The sequence below is a fragment of the Ranitomeya variabilis genome, chromosome 6, assembly GCF_051348905.1.
Source record: "Ranitomeya variabilis isolate aRanVar5 chromosome 6, aRanVar5.hap1, whole genome shotgun sequence".
NCBI lineage: Eukaryota > Metazoa > Chordata > Amphibia > Anura > Dendrobatidae > Ranitomeya > Ranitomeya variabilis.
In genome coordinates this window covers 111,154,911-111,173,200 of record NC_135237.1, presented here as the reverse complement: position 1 = coordinate 111,173,200, position 18,290 = coordinate 111,154,911, and the positions used below count along the sequence as shown (strand labels likewise).

Sequence of the window (18,290 nt, the reverse complement as noted above, 5' to 3'; positions counted from 1 at the left end):
CAGTAGAAACCGCACAAAAAACCGCAGTGAAAACCACCGCGGTTTTTCAAAAACAAGAGCTGAAAAATCCGCAGCAAAAAAAGGAAAGTGTGAACAAGCCCTAAAGGTTATAGCTATGGATGAGCGAATAGCTTCGGATAACTCCTTATCCGACTAGCTGCATCGGGAACCCGGATTGCTCCCGATAATCAGGTGTCCGGTGCCGCAGCTGCATGTGTCGCGGCTGTGTGACAGTTACAATACATGCATGTGTTGCCTGTTTGTTGGGCTCTCCATGCATGTGAATGTCACCAGCCATGACACATGGCACCGGACAGCTGATTATCGGGAGCGCTCCCGGTGTCTGGGTTACCGGTGCAGCTATTCGGGATGCGCTATAGCTATTCGGATAAGGATGGAGCTGAAGCTATTCGATCAACACTAGTTATAGCTTTACCAGGTATAGATAAAAAATAAATATCTTACCAGGATTGCAGTCTGTGAGCAGAGAGCAGATGGAGAGGAGAACTTTAGAAATGGTTAGTGCTGGGCTCCAGTTGTCTTTCAAGATATCAAGGCAGATGACACCTTGGCTGTTAATGTTACAGTGGTAGATTCTTGTCCGAAACGTCACCTAAAAAATAATTACAGTTGGCTGTTCAATTTTCACTTGTAACATTTACAATAAATACCGTATCAAATAATGGCTGGCGCAGCAAGTATCAGCTGTCAGCTTCCCTTTAAGTGTAGGATTTTATTACGGTATCTTATATGCTATATACAATGCTTCATTACCATTTTAAAGTCTGACATTTAAAATAAAAAACATGACGGGGGGATACAATGTGCACAGTGAGAACTACAGCCCACCTTTCATCAGTAGGAGATAAAGGGTTCGGTGATCGATCATTGTTGGTTAGCTCCTACTCGTATTAATGGAGAGTCAATGAACAATAGAAACGGACTAGTTTCAGACTTGAACAAGTAACACCTAAAGGTTATGTAGCCTACAGCGACCAGAAATCTAACTTCAAACAGCTGTCACATGTATGGAGGGACTGAGACTAGAAAACAAGAGGAGGAATATCTGCAGGCCAGAATGATATCTCACCGCTAGAAGGTAGGTAAGGAGCTGAAACAAGAGCGGAGTGTCGGGAGGGAAGGGCACAAATTACTGCTCCTGGCTGATCTTGTGCTGTGATTACGCTGATGTTATATATCAGATTTCATGCTCCGGACTATGTCATGTATTTTCTTTATCATAGAACACAATATATATTTAGTACCATAACAATCCAGTATATACAGAAGTGATATGTGATTAACCTCTTCACAACCTTGGGATTTTCCGTTTTTTTACTTCCCTTCTTCCCAGAGCCATAACTTTTTTATTTTTCCATCATTATGGCCATGTGAGTACTTGCTTTTTGTAGGACGAGTTGTAATTTTGAGATACACCATTGGTTTTACCATATAGTGTACTGGAAAACAAGAAAAAAATTCCAAGTGTGGTGAAATTAAAAAAAAAGTGCAATTTTTGAGTTTTTTTTTAATGATATGAATATCAATAAATGCTAAAACTGACCTGCCATTATGATTATCCAGGTCATTACGAGTTCACAGATACCAAACATGTATTATAGGTACATTTTTTATTTAAATGGTGAAAAAAACATTGAATGTTTGTAAAAAAGAAAAAAATAATGCCATTTGCCGAGACCTGTAGTGTTACCATTTTTCAGGACCTGGGGCTGGGTGAAGGCAAATTGTTTTGCGTGACGAGCTGACATTTTTCTTGATACCATTTTGGGTAGATACGATGTTTTGATTGCCCGTTATTGCATTTTATTGCAATGTTTCGGCGACCAAAAAACATAATTCTGGATCTCTGATTTTTTTTTCCTTGTTACTCTGTTTACCGATTGAATTATTTTTTTCTATTTTCATAGATTGGGCATTTCTGAACACAGCGTTACCAAATGTGTATTTTTTATTTTTTATTATTGTTTTATTTTGAGTAGGGCATAAGGGAGAGATTTGAAAATGTAATATTTTTAAAAACATTTTTTTGACTTGCTTCAATAGTTTCCATAGGAGACTTGCAGTGGCAATCTTCCGATCTCTTGTGCTACACATACAGGGCTTTAACACACCTATGTGTGGAAGAATTGCTCATCTGCAATGAACGCTAGCCACGGGGCGGCGCTCATAGCAGATCTGTAATGACAAGCATGGGAGTCTCCTGCAGACTCCTGGTTTCACGCCAACCTATAGGCGCCCCACGATCATGTTACTGGGGCTCCAATGTGGGTGGTTTGTGATGTGCCTCCAGCGCACTCATGTCAGAGATTGACAGCGGCATTAACATGTTAACAGCCGTGGGTGGATCGCGATTCCACCCACTGCTGTTAGGGGCACATGTCAGCTTATCAGATCAGCTGTCATGTGCCTGAAGAGATGCGGGCTCAGGGCTGGAGCCTGCATCAAAGAGAGGTGACCTATGACATACCTATACATCACAGGTCATAAACGAGTTAAGAGATAACCTGTCACAATTTTTTTCTGATATAACCCACGGCCATCACCTTTCAGCTCCATATGACAGCATTCTATAATGTTGCACATATGACTCCAATTCGTTGTATGGGGCGGTCCGGTCTGATGGGCGTCGCTGGTCTTGGTCCGGTGCCTCTCTTGCGATTCCGTCATCCTTCTGTGCTTCGTGTGGTTGATGCGTCCTACTTCATGCACACAGTGTTCTTCTTCGAGCCTGTGCTCTTTTGACCTTTCCCGATGCATGAGCGCTGTAGTACTTTGCTCTGTCTTTGGCAGGGCAGAGAGAAGTGCACATGCACAAAAGCAGGGCGAATTTGAGTCATATGTGCAGCATTATAGAATGCGGTCACATGGGGCTGAAAGGTGGTGGCCGTAGGTTTTATGGGAAAACATGACAACTCATTGATGCAAGACCTGCTCCGTTACTGCAGCTATGTATATTTTACTCTGAAAAGCAAAGGAGTTTCAGAAAAAAATATACTTTGAAAAATAGTCAAGGAACAAGTTTACTAGTCTGAGACCGGTCTTGGACGGCTTCTTCATGCCTTGCTCATCGAGACTGACAGGTTTCTCCCTATGCACACTAAGCAGTCAGTAAAAGGGGTGGGGGGTGAGTAGCCACAGTTGACCTGCCTCGGACTCATGAACCTAGTAATATGCTAACATGTGCAAATCTGGATGTTGGTAATGCGGCTGATGTGATATATCTGGACTTTGCAAAGGCATTTGATACAGTTCCACATAACATCCTAGTACTGAAGCTCCAGAAGCAGGGATCAGAGGAAACTATAAGCAAATGGGTAGAAAACTGTAACGGGACAAGATCAAACAGTCATGAATGGTATAGTCTCTAAATAGCTACAGTCAGCAATGGGCACCTCAAGGATCAGCGTCAGGATAGGACCTAGCCTTTTTTTCTTCTCTTTATTATTGACCATGTGGATGGAAAAGAGACAAAAGTGTCAGTGTCAGGCAACTAGATTATTACATGATATGGAAGGCCTCTCCTAGAATGAGAGGTTAGAAAAGTTGGGCTTGGAAAATCCATGCCTCAGAGGAGATCTCATTTACATGTATAAATACATGTGGTCAATTCAAAGAACTTGCACATAACTTATTCCTTCCATAGATCTTACAAAAGGCAAGCGGACATTTATTATCAGGACCAGGCGATTCAGGCATCTAACCAGGAAAGGGTTCTTTACAGTTAGAGCATCCAGCATTCATAAAAAGGGCTGGATGCTTTTCTCACAACAAATGGCATAGTAGGTCATAAATAATTCTAGCAATAAGAGAATGTAGATCCTGTAGAGAAAGATTCAACTTGATGGACCCATGTTATTTAAAGGGAACCTGTCACCCCCAAAATGGAAGATGAGGTAAGCCCACCAGCATCAGGGGCTTATCTACAGCATTCTGGAATGCTGTAGATAAGCCCCTGATGCATCCTCAAAGATGAGAAAAAGAGGTTAGATTATACTCACCTGGGGGGGGGCGGTCCGATCCGATGGGCGTCGCTGTCCGGTCCGGGGCCTCCCATCTTCTTACGATGACGTCCTCTTCTTGTCTTAACGCTGTGGCTCCGGCGCAGGCGTACTTTGTCTGCCCTGTTGAGGGCAGAGCAAAGTACTGCAGTGCGCAGGTGCCGGGCCTCTCTGACCTTTCCCGATGCCTGCGCACTGCAGTTCTTTGCTCTGCCCTCAACAGGGCAGACAAAGTACGCCTGCGCCGGAGCCACAGCGTTAAGACAAGAAGAGGACGTCATCGTAAGAAGATGGGAGGCCCTGGACCAGACCGCGACGCCTATCGGACTGGACTGCAGCGGGACCGCCCCTGGGTGAGTATAATCTAACCTTTATATCTCATCTTTCAGGATACATCGGGGGCTTATCTACAGCATTACAGAATGCTGTAGGTAAGCCCCTGATGCTGGAGGGCTTAGCTCATCTTCCATTTTGGGGGTGACAGGTTCCTTTTAATCTATGTACTGTACTATATAAGACATCTTTGTTTATTCACATATACACTGTGTTCCAAATTATTATGCAAATAATATTTCCTCATATTTTCTCTAAATTACCTATCTGAATTGCAGTCATTGTTATTTTCCAGTCATCTACTATTCTAGTATAATTGCAATGTTTTGGAACAAACTGCCTATGAAAACAGTATCTTTTTAAACAAAATAAACACTCAAAATGCATGTTCCAAATTATTATGCACAGCAGAGTTTTCAACCTTTTTTTTTTATTTTGAACAAAAAATGGTCAATTGTGAAGTTATAAGCATTATCAGCTTATTACGAAATGAAATCAAACAGTTTTCAAGTGAAAACTTTATTCTAGGTGATGTTACATTTGCACATAGGACCCCTTGTTCGAAAGAAGCTTCTGAACTCTCTCGTCCATTGAATTTGTCAGTTTTTGGATGGTTTCTGCTTCAATTGTTTTGCATGTGGACAGAATACCCTCCCAGAGCTGTTGCTTAGATGTGAGCTGCCTCCCGCCATCAAAGACACTCCTTTTGATGATGCTGCAGAGGTTCTCAATGGGGTTGAGGTCAGGGGAAGATGGTGGCCACACCATAAGTTTGTCCTCTTTTATGCCCATAGCAGCCAGAGATGCAGATGTGTTTTTTGCAGCATGAGACGGTGCATTATCATGCATGAAAATGATCTTGCTGCGGAAAGCACGGTTCTTCCTCTTGAACCATGGCAGGAAGTGTTGTTTTAGAAACTCAACATAGATTATGGAGTTCATCTTTACCCCTTCAGGGGTCATAAAGGGGCCGACAATCTCTCTCCCCATGATTCCAGCCCAAAACATTACTCCACCTCCTCCTTGTTGGCACCTTAGCCGTGTTTTCATGGGGTGTCCATCAACCAGCCATCCTCCTCTCCATCCATCTGGACCATCGAGCGTTGCACGACACTCATCGGTGAACAAAACAGTTTGGAAGTCAGTCTTCATGTATCGTTTGGCCCACTGGAGCCGTTTCTGCTTGTGTGCAGTGGAAAGAGGTGGTGGACAGGATGGCTTACGCACCTCTGAAGGACCCTGCATCTTGTTGTTCTGGGGACGTTGGAGGCACCAGCAGCTTCAAAAACCTGTCTGCTGCTATGACAAGGCATTTTTGCAGCTGCTCTTTTAACCTTACACAATTGCCTGTTGGAAAGAGTCCTCAATTTTTCCTTATCAGCACGCACACGTGTGTGCTGGGAATCAGCTACATACTTCTTGATTGTGCGATGATCACGATGAAGTGTCTTGGCAATGTTGATTGTAGTCATGCCTTGACCTAAATACGCCACAATTTGTTGCTTCTCAGCAGCCGACACATCCTTTTTCTTTCCCATTTTGGCAAAAAATGTAGGCTGCTTAATAATGTGGAACAGCCTTCTTAAGTAGTCTTGCCTTTATTTGGACACACCTGCCAAACTAAAGGTACCTTCACACTAAACGACGCCGCAGCAATACTGTTTGGTCGCTGGAGAGCTGTCACACAGACCGCTCTCCAGCGACCAACGATGCCGAAGTCCCCGGGTAACCAGGGTAAACATCGGGTTGCTAAGCGCAGGGCCGCGCTTAGTAACCCGATGTTTACCCTGGTTATCAGTGTAAAATGTAAAAAAACAAACAGTACATACTCACCTTTGCGTCCCCTGGCGTCCGCTTCCCTGCACTGACTGAGCGCCGGCTCTAACAGCAGAGCGGTGACGTCACCGCTGTGCTGTGCTTTCACTTTACGGCCGGCGCTCAGTCAGTGCAGGAAGCGGATGGCGAGGGACGTGACGGACATCAGAGGGTGAGTATGTACTGTTTGTTTTTTTTACTTTTACGATGGTAACCAGGGTAAACATCGGGTTACTAAGCGCGGCCCTGCACTTAGTAACCCGATATTTACCCTGGTTACCATTGTAAAACATCGCTGGCATCGTTGCTTTTGCTGTCAAACACAACGATACACGGCGATCTGACGACCAAATAAAGTTCTGAACTTTCCTAAACGACCAGCAATATCACAGCAGGATCCTGATTGCTGCTGCCTGTCAAACTCAACGATATCGCTATCTAGGATGCTGCAACGTCACGGATCGCTAGCGATATCGTTTAGTGTGAAGGTACCTTAATTTGCACAGGTATCTGCAATTGCTTTCAGTGATATAAAGAGCCCTGACACATCACCATCAATGAGTTTAAATGACAAACAAAAAAATTCTAACCTTATCACTCCTAAACTCTTTGTGCATAATAATTTGGAACACAATGTATCGCGCCATTAATTACACAGTGCTTTACAGGCACCAATACAACAAATTGCTGCGGGTGTGAAGGTCAAAGAGAGTCCAATGTGCTACTAGATGGGTGTCTGTAATAAAGTGACCTTTCAGTGTGTATACAGGTTATCTGCAGATCTTGTCGGCCAATCTGACTATGTGGCACTTTTTAGACTACAACGGTTTCTAATCAGTAAATTAGAGCCATAGATTTAAAACAGCAGCGATGCTAAATAGCTGGAGGAAAACACAATGAATATGAAATGAAGTAATAGCAGGCCAAAGAGCCTATACATTAGCTACATGATGGAGAAATAATTACATTTACATAGCGGAGCTGCTGAAGCATTTTTCATTACATGTAACTTCATTATTATCTTTGTAATTAAGATGTCTGGAGTGTAAATCACTGAAGTTGATCGTCAATAATGAATTTACATGGCAGGGTTTAAAGCAAATTGTGGCTGTAGCTGGAGCTGGAAGGAGGATTTTTCTTTCTTTTTATTAGAAATTATGGAGAATATGAGTTTCCGTAAAGGTTTGTAATCTTCAGTAGGAAAAGCAAATGTGGCTGGCGATAGGGGGACTGCGGCCGGCGATAGGAGGACTGGGGCTGATGATAGGGGGACTGTGGCTGGCGATAGGGGGACTGCGGCTGGCGATAGGGGGACTGCGGATGGCGATATGGGGACTGCGGCTGACGATAGGGGGGACTGAGGCTGGTGATAGAGGGACTGCGGCTGGTGGTAGGGGGACTGCGGCTGGCGATAGGGGGACTGCGGATGGCGATAGGGGGACTGCGGATGGCGATAGGGGGGACTGAGGCTGGTGATAGGGGGACTGCGGCTGGCAATAGGGGGACTGCGGGTGGCGATAGGTGGGACTGCGGGTGGCGATAGGGGGACTTCGGCTGGTGATAGGGGGACTGCGCCTGGCGATATGGGGATAGGGGGACTGTGGCTGGCGAGGCGAAAGGGGGACTGCAGCTGGTGATAGGGGGACTGCGGTTGGCAATAGGGGGACTGTGGCTGGCAATCGGGGGATTGCGGCTGGAGATAGAGGGACTGCGGCTGGCGATAGGGGGACTGCGGCTGGCGATAGAGGGACTGTGACCGGTGATAGGGGAACTGTGGCTGGGGATAGGAGGACTGTGGCTGGAGATTAAAAAAAAAAAAAAAAAGAACTCCTGCAAGAAATAGATCCAACCTTTGACAAAAAACAATACCAAATGGACCATCATGATTAAAATGGTGTCTGCTTGGATGGCAGCCACTTTATTGTCCCATTTCTTAATGACTCCAGCTACGGAAATGTTATATTAGTTAACCCGTACTGTTAACACCATTAAAAACAGGCAAAAAGTGTTTTTTCTGTTCATCCAATTAACAAAAATGGTAGTAAAAAGCAATAAAAATTAAAGGTTCTCAAATCAAATGATTTTTTTTACACGTAAAAAAAATCACTCCAAAGAGCTGAACACTAGGTGTTTTCCTCCTGTGTAATTGAAGTGTAAGAAAAGCTGACAGAACATATATTGCATGCAGTAAAGCGATTTTAGAGGACAGGTTGAGACGTAGGACCTACATTATGCGCAGAAGTACAAGGTGTTCAGTGCTCAGGGGCATGGCCAAGGTAAGGAAGTATGAAAGCTGACCACCACTGAACAAGACACAGATGTTGAAAGCTCAAGACTGGTTCAAGAAATAGATAGAAAAGAAGTAGATTACTTGGATTCATGCGATGGAGCATGTCCTTCATAAAAATCATGGATTTCTTGAAATATGTAGGCTTGTCCCACTGCTGGAAGAAAGTGTCTTTTAAAACTTGGCAGTATGTTTGTGAGTTAATTTGAAATCCATCTTCAATCCATAAAAGTCGAACAAGCTCATCTATAATAATACCAGCCCACACAAGTTCCCCAACTTCATGGGGTTCAAGGGGAGGTCTGTGCGCATTATTATTATTGATCCAACCATGGGACTATCCGTTTGGTCCATCAAGAGTCACTCTCAGGTCATAAAACCTTTGAAAAATCTGTTGTCAGATATTTCTTGACCCAGTCTTGACGTTTCACCTTCTGTGTCTTGTTCAGTGGTGGTCTGGTTTCAGCCTTCTTTAACTGAGCCACGTCTCTGAGCACTGAACTCCTTGTGTTTCTGGGCCCTCCGGGGAGGTTGCGGTTCTGGAATGTGACAGCACCGGAGGATAATGGGTTCCCGGTCGCTTCAAGTTTGATTCTCCTCAAATCTTTGTCAGTTAATGTGCATCAATTCTCAACCTTTTTTGTGACCTTGTTGACTGTGATCACACCCCATTATCTTAGCAATTTCATGAGAGTAGCATCCTTCTGTAAGAATTGTAACAATTTTTGACTTTTCAGAGTCAGTTAAATCTCTTTTGGTCCCTAATAATTCTGCAGACCATGATAAAGGGAGTTGTGTTCTTAGGCCTCACGCTCCTCATAACACAAATACACATTACTAGTGATGAGCGAATATACTCGTTACTCGAGATTTCTCGAGCACGCTTGGGTGACCTCCGAGTATTTTTTAGTGCTCGGAGATTTAGTTTTCATCGCCTCAGCTGAATGATTTACACCTGTTAGCCAGCATAAGTACATGTGGGAGTTGCCTGGTTGCTAGGGAATCCCCACATGTAATCAAGCTGGCTAACAGATGTAAATCATTCAGCTGAGGCAAGAAAAACTAAATGTCCGAGCACTAAAAAATACTCGGAGGTCACCTGAGCGTGCTTGGGAAAATCTCGAGTAACGAGTATATTCGCTCATCACTACACATCACCTGATCTGCTTTATCCAATAAGCATCAAGTTTATACAGCTTAGAGTTGGAAAATCTGCATAAAAATGATTATATGGTCCAAATACTCACTTGCCTAATAATTCTGCACAAAATGTATGTTCCCTATTCACACATCATAATTGGTAAAAGACATTTCAATGGAACCTGTCACCAGAAATAATGCTATTAACCCTTGCAGAATCTGCAGGATAATAGCGTTAGTAACCTGCCAGGGGCCCGCACCGTCCACGTGAATGAATCCGAACGTTGCCGGGGGGAATAAAGTTCATTTTCTCCCTGCAGCGTACGCTAAGTGCGGGCACCAGGCAGATTAATAACGCTATTAACCTGCAGATTATCCCCATAGATGCAGGTTAATAGCGCTTTCTCTGGTGACAGGTTCCCTTTAACTAAAGTATTTTAAAAGTGGTCAAATAACACTAAAACTGGAGGCGTATGTGCAAACTCTGCTGCTCATAAACACTGTAACACTTACCAAACCACAACATCCGAAAATAGAATCTGGTTAATTTACTTTACAAACTGCCAAAATACAACATGTGACACCACAGAGAACACTATCCAGGTCCGAATAAAGCATCTGCTTTCAACAATATGGTCTGGCTGCAAAAATTGGTTTGGCTTTAATATATGCAAAATTTAGAAAGGCATTACACCATATTCTGAACTTGCACGACAGCTCCAGAAGTTTTTTGTTAGGAAGGAAGAGCTAATTTGTATAGTTTTCTCCCAAGAAGGACTGTCTGTAAGACAAGACTCCGCATTCAGTGTGTCTATGGCAATTAACGGCTATGGACACATTTATGTAGAGGAAACTCGGGATGTGAACAGGCCCTAACAATGCTGGCCCACCATCAGTGGTATATTATTAAGACATACATTCGCATACTTATTTTTGCCTAATTCAGCAGAATGTGAATGCAGTGAATTTTATCAAATGAAATAATTCCATTTCCGCCCCTCTCAACCTCCCCCCAAAATAAAAAAAGATTACCGTATATACTCGAGTATAAGCCGACCCGAGTATAAGCCGACCCCCCTAATTTTGCCACTAAAACTGGGAAAACTTATTGACTCGAGTATAAGCCTAGGGTGGAAAATGCAGCAGCTACCGGTGAATTTCAAAATTAAAAATAGATGCTCCATACCGTTCATTATGGCCCCATAGATGTTCCACATAAAGCTGTGCCATATATAATGCTCTGCACCGTTCAGTATAGCCCCATAGACGCTCAACATAAAGCTGCCCCATATATAATGCTCTGCACAGTTCATTATGGCCCCATAGATGCTCCATAGAAAGCTGTGCCATATACAATGCTCTGCACCTTTGATTATGGCCCCATAGATGCTCCATAGAAAGCTGTGCCATATACAATGCTCTGCACCTTTGATTATGGCCCCATAGATAGCTGTGCCATATACAATGCTCTGCACCTTTGATTATGGCCCCATAGATAGCTGTGCCATATACAATGCTCTGCACCTTTGATTATGGCCCCATAGATAGCTGTGCCATATAAAATGCCCTGCACCTTTGATTATGGCCCCATAGATAGCTGTGCCATATAAAATGCCCTGCACCTTTGATTATGGCCCCATAGATAGCTGTGCCATATACAATGCTCTGCACCTTTGATTATGGCCCCATAGATAGCTGTGCCATATAAAATGCCCTGCACCTTTGATTATGGCCCCATAGATAGCTGTGCCATATACAATGCTCTGCACCTTTGATTATGGCCCCATAGATAGCTGTGCCATATAAAATGCCCTGCACCTTTGATTATGGCCCCATAGATAGCTGTGCCATATACAATGCCCTGCACCTTTGATTATGGCCCCATAGATAGCTGTGCCATATACAATGCTCTGCACCTTTGATTATGGCCCCATAGATAGCTGTGCCATATATAATGCCCTGCACCTTTGATTATGGCCCCATAGATAGCTGTGCTATATATAATGCTCTGCACCTTTGATTATGGCCCCATAGATAGCTGTGCTATATATAATGATCTGCACCTTTGATTATGGCCCCATAGATGCTCCACATAAAGCTGTGCCATATATATAATGCTCTGCACCGTTGCCCCATAGATACTCCACATAAATCTGTGCAATATACAATGCTGCTGCTGCTGCAATAAAAAAAAAAAAACACATACTCACCTCTCTTGCTTGCAGCTCCTCAGCGTCCCGTCCCCGCGTCTCTCTGCACTGACTGATCAGGCAGAGGGCGGCGCGCACACTAGTACGTCATCGCGCCCTCTGACCTGCACAGTCAGAACAAGAGGACGCGAAGACAGAGCGGCGCTCGGCGTGTGGAACGCGGACAGGTAACTATGACATACTTACCTGCTCCCGGCGTCCCTGGCTCCTTCTCCCGGACAGCTGGTCTCCGGGTGCCGCAGTCTCTTCCTCTGTCAGCGGTCACCGTTACCGCTGATTAGAGGAATTAATTTGCGGCTCCACCCCTATGGGAGTGGAGTCCATATTCATTTCTCTAATGAGCGGTACCATGTGACCGCTGAACAGGGGACGAGCTGCGGCACCGAAGACCGTGGGACGGGCAGGGGGAGCGCCAGGAGCGCCGGGACTAGGTGAGTATGCGACACGCTCTCTCCCCCTCACCCGCCGACCCCACCGCCGACCGTGACTCGAGTATAAGCCGAGAGGGGCACTTTCAGCCCAAAAATTTGGGCTGAAAATCTCGGCTTATACTCGAGTATATACGGTATCTCTCTCTATATATATAATTCATATTTCGGCACAAATATAGTAACTGATAGACAAGTGGATGTATTGATGATTGAATGGAGCTACAGTTTCTCTTTGCAGCTGGGGTCCTGGGTTTGAATCCCACTAATCAAAACATCTTCAAGGAGTTTGTATGTTCTCTCCTTGTTTGTGTGGGTTTCCTCCAATTCACCGGTTTCCTCCAACACTCCAAAAACATACTGATAGGGAATCTAGATTGGGGACAGTGATTATACTGTCTGTAAAGAGCTGTGGAATGAATGGCGGTACATAAGTAAGTATAATACACTAGATGGTGGCCCGATTCTAACGCATCGGGTATTCTAGAATATGCATGTCCACGTAGTATATTGCCCAGTGACGTAGTATATTGCCCAGTGACGTAGTATATTGCACAGCCATGTAGTATATTGCCCAGTTACGTAGTATAATGCCCAGTGACGTAGTATATTGCCCAGTTACGTAGTATACAGCACAGAGCCATGTAGTATATTGCCCAGTTACGTATTATATTGCACAGCCACGTAGAATATTGCCCAGTGACGTAGTATATTGCCCAGTTACGTAGTATACAGCACAGAGCCACGTAGTATATTGCCCAGCGACGTAGTATACAGCCACGTAGTATATTGCCCAGTTACGTAGTATATTGCCCAGTGACGTAGTATACAGCACAGATCCACGTAGTATATTGCACAGCGACGTAGTATACAGCACAGAGCCACGTAGTATATTGCCCAGCCACGTAGTATATTGCCCAGCCATATATGTCACAGGTTAAAAAATAAACATATACTCACCTTCCGAGGGGCCCCTTGTAGTACATTATACCATGTAATCTGATTTATCAGTCATCTAGGTGTGTAGAAACAATAGGGCTTTGGTACATGGTAGCCAGTTGTAAGACTATTAACTGCACGCAGTAAGAAAATATGAATCTTGTAGATATGATACGTATATGTGCTAAAAAAAAGAAACTAAATGATTTTCCACAGAAAATATTCATGGTATATATAGTCCAGAGGCAGCTCCAGTGATGGAGGAAAACTCACCGACACAGCGTCCTTCACAATCACTGATAAAACTGCTCTCTCCCCTCCCTGACTCTGATCAGGCTGATTGGTGCAGGATAGGGGAGAAAACTACACGGACCTGTACATCTCTAAGGCCAAGTTCACATTTGACGGTTTTTGCTGCATTTTTTTAATGCTTTTTTATCCTATTTTTCAGCTGTCTATTACAGTACCAGCAAAGCCTATGAGATTTCAGAAATCTCATGCACACACATTTTTTTGTCATCAGTATTTTGTACTCTGCATGGTTTTTTGGACATAGAGCATGTCACTTCTTTCAGCGTTTTCACCCATTGACTTGAATGGGTGGTGAAAAAACGTAACAAAAATACAGGCAGGTATCATTTTTTGCAGCTGTTTTTGTGCCAAAACCTCATTCTTTGGAATGGGACTTTTTTTTCAATACTAAATTTTATCAGCATGCAGAAGAGACAAATCTACCATGACAAAACCTCCGCAAAAAAACAAAGAAAAAACAAGCTTTAAAAAAAAAACAAAAACAAACACCTATTGTGAACGTACTCTAAAGCTGCATGGTTTCTGTGGATCTTGACTGTTGGATGAAGAACCTTTAGGCTATGTGCCCACGTTGCGGATTCGTGTGCGGATTTTTCCGCACTGTTTTTGCAAATTCCACATGTAAAACGCACTGCGTTTTACCTGCGGATTTCCAGCGGTTTTTGTGCGGATTCCACCTGCGGATTCCTATTAAGGAGCAGATGTAAACCGCTGCAGAAACCACACAAAGAATTGACATGCTGTGGAAAATACAACGCAGCGTTCCTGCGTGGTATTTTCCGCACCAAGCGAACTGCGGATTCGGTTTTCCATAGGTTTACATGGTACTGTAAACTCATGGAAAACAGCTGCGAATCCGCAGCATCCAATCCGCAACGTGTGCACATACCCTTAAAGTCATGTGATCAGTCACACCCATGGGAACATCAAAATGTGGTAGTGTATACACAGTGTGCAGCAGAGGTGGGTGTGTGTGTGTGTGTTGTGTATATCTGTTTTTTTTATTATGCAACTGAGCTGTTCCTGTATGTGTATGTAGCAGAGCTGTGTGCGTAGTTGAGTTGTGCGTATATGTGTGCATGGATCAGAGCTGTGTGTGCATGTATATATAGCAAAGCTGTGTGTGCATGTATATATAGCAAAGCTGTGTGTGCATGTTTAGCAGAGTTGTGTGTAATAGAGTGGTTCACTTGTGTGTATGTAGCAGAGCTAATATATATGATGAAGAGACCAAAGTAGTCATTAATGTTTGCTGTTTAGCATCACTTATTTTATTTTTTAGCCATTAAAAGGTGTCATATCTACAAGATTTTGTTTCTTTTGCTGAAAGCAATTAATGTTCTAAGTGTGTAGGACATAATAGTCGTTTGTCATCTAACCATTGGATTATACTTAGCAAGAGGAAAATTATCTATACAACACCAGTAAATGATTCCTCAATATTTTAAGGGAACATATAATCACAAACTGACCTACTGGTCATTTTTTTCTTAAATGTATTATTAAAATAAAAATTTGCAATTTTTTAAAAAAATGTAAAATCTCTATTAAAAATAAAAAACAGAAATCTCGCAATCTTCACACTGGTCAATGGGGTTTTATTTGATTCTTTTTTTGTTTCATGAGCACATGAACATTAGCCACAATGAATAGTCATACCTAATCTTTTGTATTGAAGCATGTAATGATCATGTGTAAGGGTGACTTATGTGAGGGGCAGCGGAGTAAGGCTACTTTAACACTAGCGTCGTGCGCTGCACGTCGCTATGCGATGTGGCGGCGCACCGACGCTAGCTGTGGAAGCGCCGCACAACGAGGGCAGCGGATGCTGTTTTTCAACGAATCCACTGCCCCATTGTGAGGTGCGGGGAGGCGGGGGCGGAGTTCTGGGAACGACGCACCAAAAAACGTTACAAGCAACGTTTTTTGGTGGCGATGGTCCGACGCAACAGTCGCACGATGGTTGCGACATGTGGCAATGCGTCACACTGCGTCGTTCGCTAGTGTGAAAGTAGCCTAAGGGCCCCTTCACACTGTGCAATCAAAGTCTGAACGAGCGTTCGATTTGTGACGTTTATCCGTCCTCGTTCCGAGGTTGCAAAGTGTGACATGGCGTTACGATTTGCAACGCAGCCCAGCATCGTACGATGTGAAAGAAAGAGCAGAACTTTCTTTCGTCGTAAATGTCTCGCTGTGGCGGTCGAAATCGTAGTATGTGACGGCGGTCATACGAGCTCGTAATGCGACTACGTGGGTTGGGCTTCCGCATACCTGTCTCCTGATTGGGCGTGACGTTTTAGCACGCCCATGCTGGTAATACGTCACGCTCGGAGTCGTAGGACTATGGCGGTGTGAAGGGTAGCGTACGATTGCGACGCGTGACGTTCACATCGCAACTACGTCAGAAAAAGCGTTAACATCGTAGAGTGTGACCGCTGGCTACGAGCTCGTACTGCGATGTCGAATATGATGCAAATGCGTCGTAATCGTAGCAGAATCGACCAGTGTGAAGGGGCCCTAAGTTGTGACTGGTGGATTCTGTGCTGTGGGTATCAGCTGTGGGTAAAGGTGTTACCTGTCATTGTAATCCTGGCTGTGATAATATGGAGCCTTGCAGGAAACTCTTTGTGAAAGGACAGGAATTAAAAGACTGAATTACCCCCAAGTGACAAGTGTGAAAATTGCAAGATTCCTATTTGTTTAAAAAACAGATTGTGATATGAAAAGAAAAATTGCCAATATTTACCTGTTTTACACAGTAGGTCATTTTCTGATTATAGCATACTTCGGTCCCCATACAAATTGCTTAGTGACATCAGCGCATCCTCTGTTTCTACAAACAATATACGGTAAGCTACAAATTGGTGACTTGATGGAGAATCACTTACTTTTGGTGGTTTGAATGGGTAGTCTGGTGAGAATGTGATATCTAAGAAGAAAACCCCTCCTTCATATACAGAACCAGGAGGACCTAGTATAGTTGATCTCCATTCATATATGTTATCTCCTTTGGGTCCAGCACTGCAAAGAGACAAACAATGGAATATTTAGTGGGACGTGTACATATCAGAAACATTCAGAGCATCTGATAAATGTATAAAACGACACAAGATTCATATAGAAACAGCGTGATCTAGAAGCTTATACAGCACTATTTTATATCATGTCAACGATGCGTGGTATAGTTAGGATTTGTTTTCACTTTACTTTCTATACCAGTAATCTCCAATAAGTCATCAATCCTGCTCAAATACTGATTAATAGCTAAGGATGTAGACATGATAAAGGCTGCAAGGCAACTGCTGTATGGGTCACGAATAAGAGCGTGAAGCTCAGGCTACTACTGTCCTCCTGCGCATGTTATCCTCCTGCGCATGCTATCCTGCTGCACATGTTCATGTTATCCTGCTGCACATGTTATCCTCCTGCGCATGTTATCCTGCTGCACATGTTCATGTTATCCTGCTGCACATGTTATCTGCTTGCGCATGTTATCCTCCTGTGCATGTTATCCTGCTGCACGTTATCTGCCTGCGCATGTTATCCTCCTGCGCATGTTATCTGCTTGCGCATGTTATCCTCCTGCGCATGTTATCTGCTTGCGCATGTTATCCTCCTGCGCATGTTATCCTGCTGCACGTTATCTGCCTGTGCATGTTATCTGCCTGTGCATGTTATCCTCCTGCGCATGTTATCCTCCTGCGCATGTTATCTGCCTGTGCATGTTATCCTCCTGCGCATGTTATCCTCCTGCGCATGTTATCCTGCTGCACATGTTATCTGATTGCGCACATCATCCTCCAGCACACATTATTTTCATGCGCACATCATCCTCCAGCACACATTATTTTCATGCGCACATCATCCTCCAGCACACATTATTTTCATGCGCACATCATCCTCCTGAGCACGTTATCTTCCAGCACACATTATTCTCCTGCACACATCATCCTCCTGAACACATCATTCTCCTGCACACATCATTCTCCTGCACACATCATCCTCCTGCGCACGTCATCCGCTTGAGCACAATATCCTCCTACACATGGTTCACCATGCTCACTCTACCCCTCTCATACAAAGAATGTTCAGGGGGAGTAACAAGGGCTGGGTCATCCTATCCAAGGATGATGTCATGAGCTAATGAAAACATACCCCATTTTCATCTTTTTTTTGTTCTATGCCAAAGCTGGACACCTAATATATTTTGTATGTAATAACACATTGCAGAAATGCATAAACACACTAGACATTTTGTACATATTAAAAAAAACTAATATGAATCTATACCAATTATAACCCTTTCTCTCAAACAAGTGACACAGTGAGTACTCTTCTTACCTAAACATTTCAGATTCATTTTCTATCTGTACTGTTTACTAGAGAAGGTCAGGTGGTGCGTCAGCATAGGCTAGCCAGCCATAACGGAGGTTGGCCAATCACAGCATATTAATGATTAACACTAGGGTAGGCCATTCATTTCAGATCAGAAGGGTTCCCACATCCAGCACCTCCACTGATCAGCTGTTACTTGTTCCAGAAGCCATTGGATGTAAAAGTTTTGAAAATAATATGATGTGTTCTGCAGCGTCAAGCTGGAGCAGACAACGGTTTTTGGTGGGGGTGTTGGGAGTCGGACTCCCAACCTAATATTATTGATGAGCTATACTAGGGTAGGATATAAATATGCTGTCACTGGACAACCCCTGGAAGGTAAGAATATAAATTAAAGCTTCTTTAGTACTAATTGCTTTACTAAACAATTGTTTCAAGATCAATCAAGTAGCTGGGGAGACTATATCTGATA

At 43.7% G+C, this 18,290-nt stretch overlaps 1 protein-coding gene across 2 annotated transcripts in view; it reads right to left on the bottom strand.

The window, feature by feature from the left end:
• The window catches only part of UBE2E2 (ubiquitin conjugating enzyme E2 E2), a 268,675-nt gene that overhangs the window by 23,258 nt on the left and 227,127 nt on the right, over positions 1–18,290 (bottom strand). For both annotated transcript variants that reach the window (XM_077268899.1, XM_077268898.1), the window contains exons 4-5: positions 16,372–16,504; positions 466–613 (exon numbers count right to left, since the gene is read on the bottom strand). In XM_077268899.1, the coding sequence (XP_077125014.1) occupies positions 466–613; positions 16,372–16,504 (281 nt within the window). The remainder of the gene's footprint in view (positions 1–465; positions 614–16,371; positions 16,505–18,290) is intronic.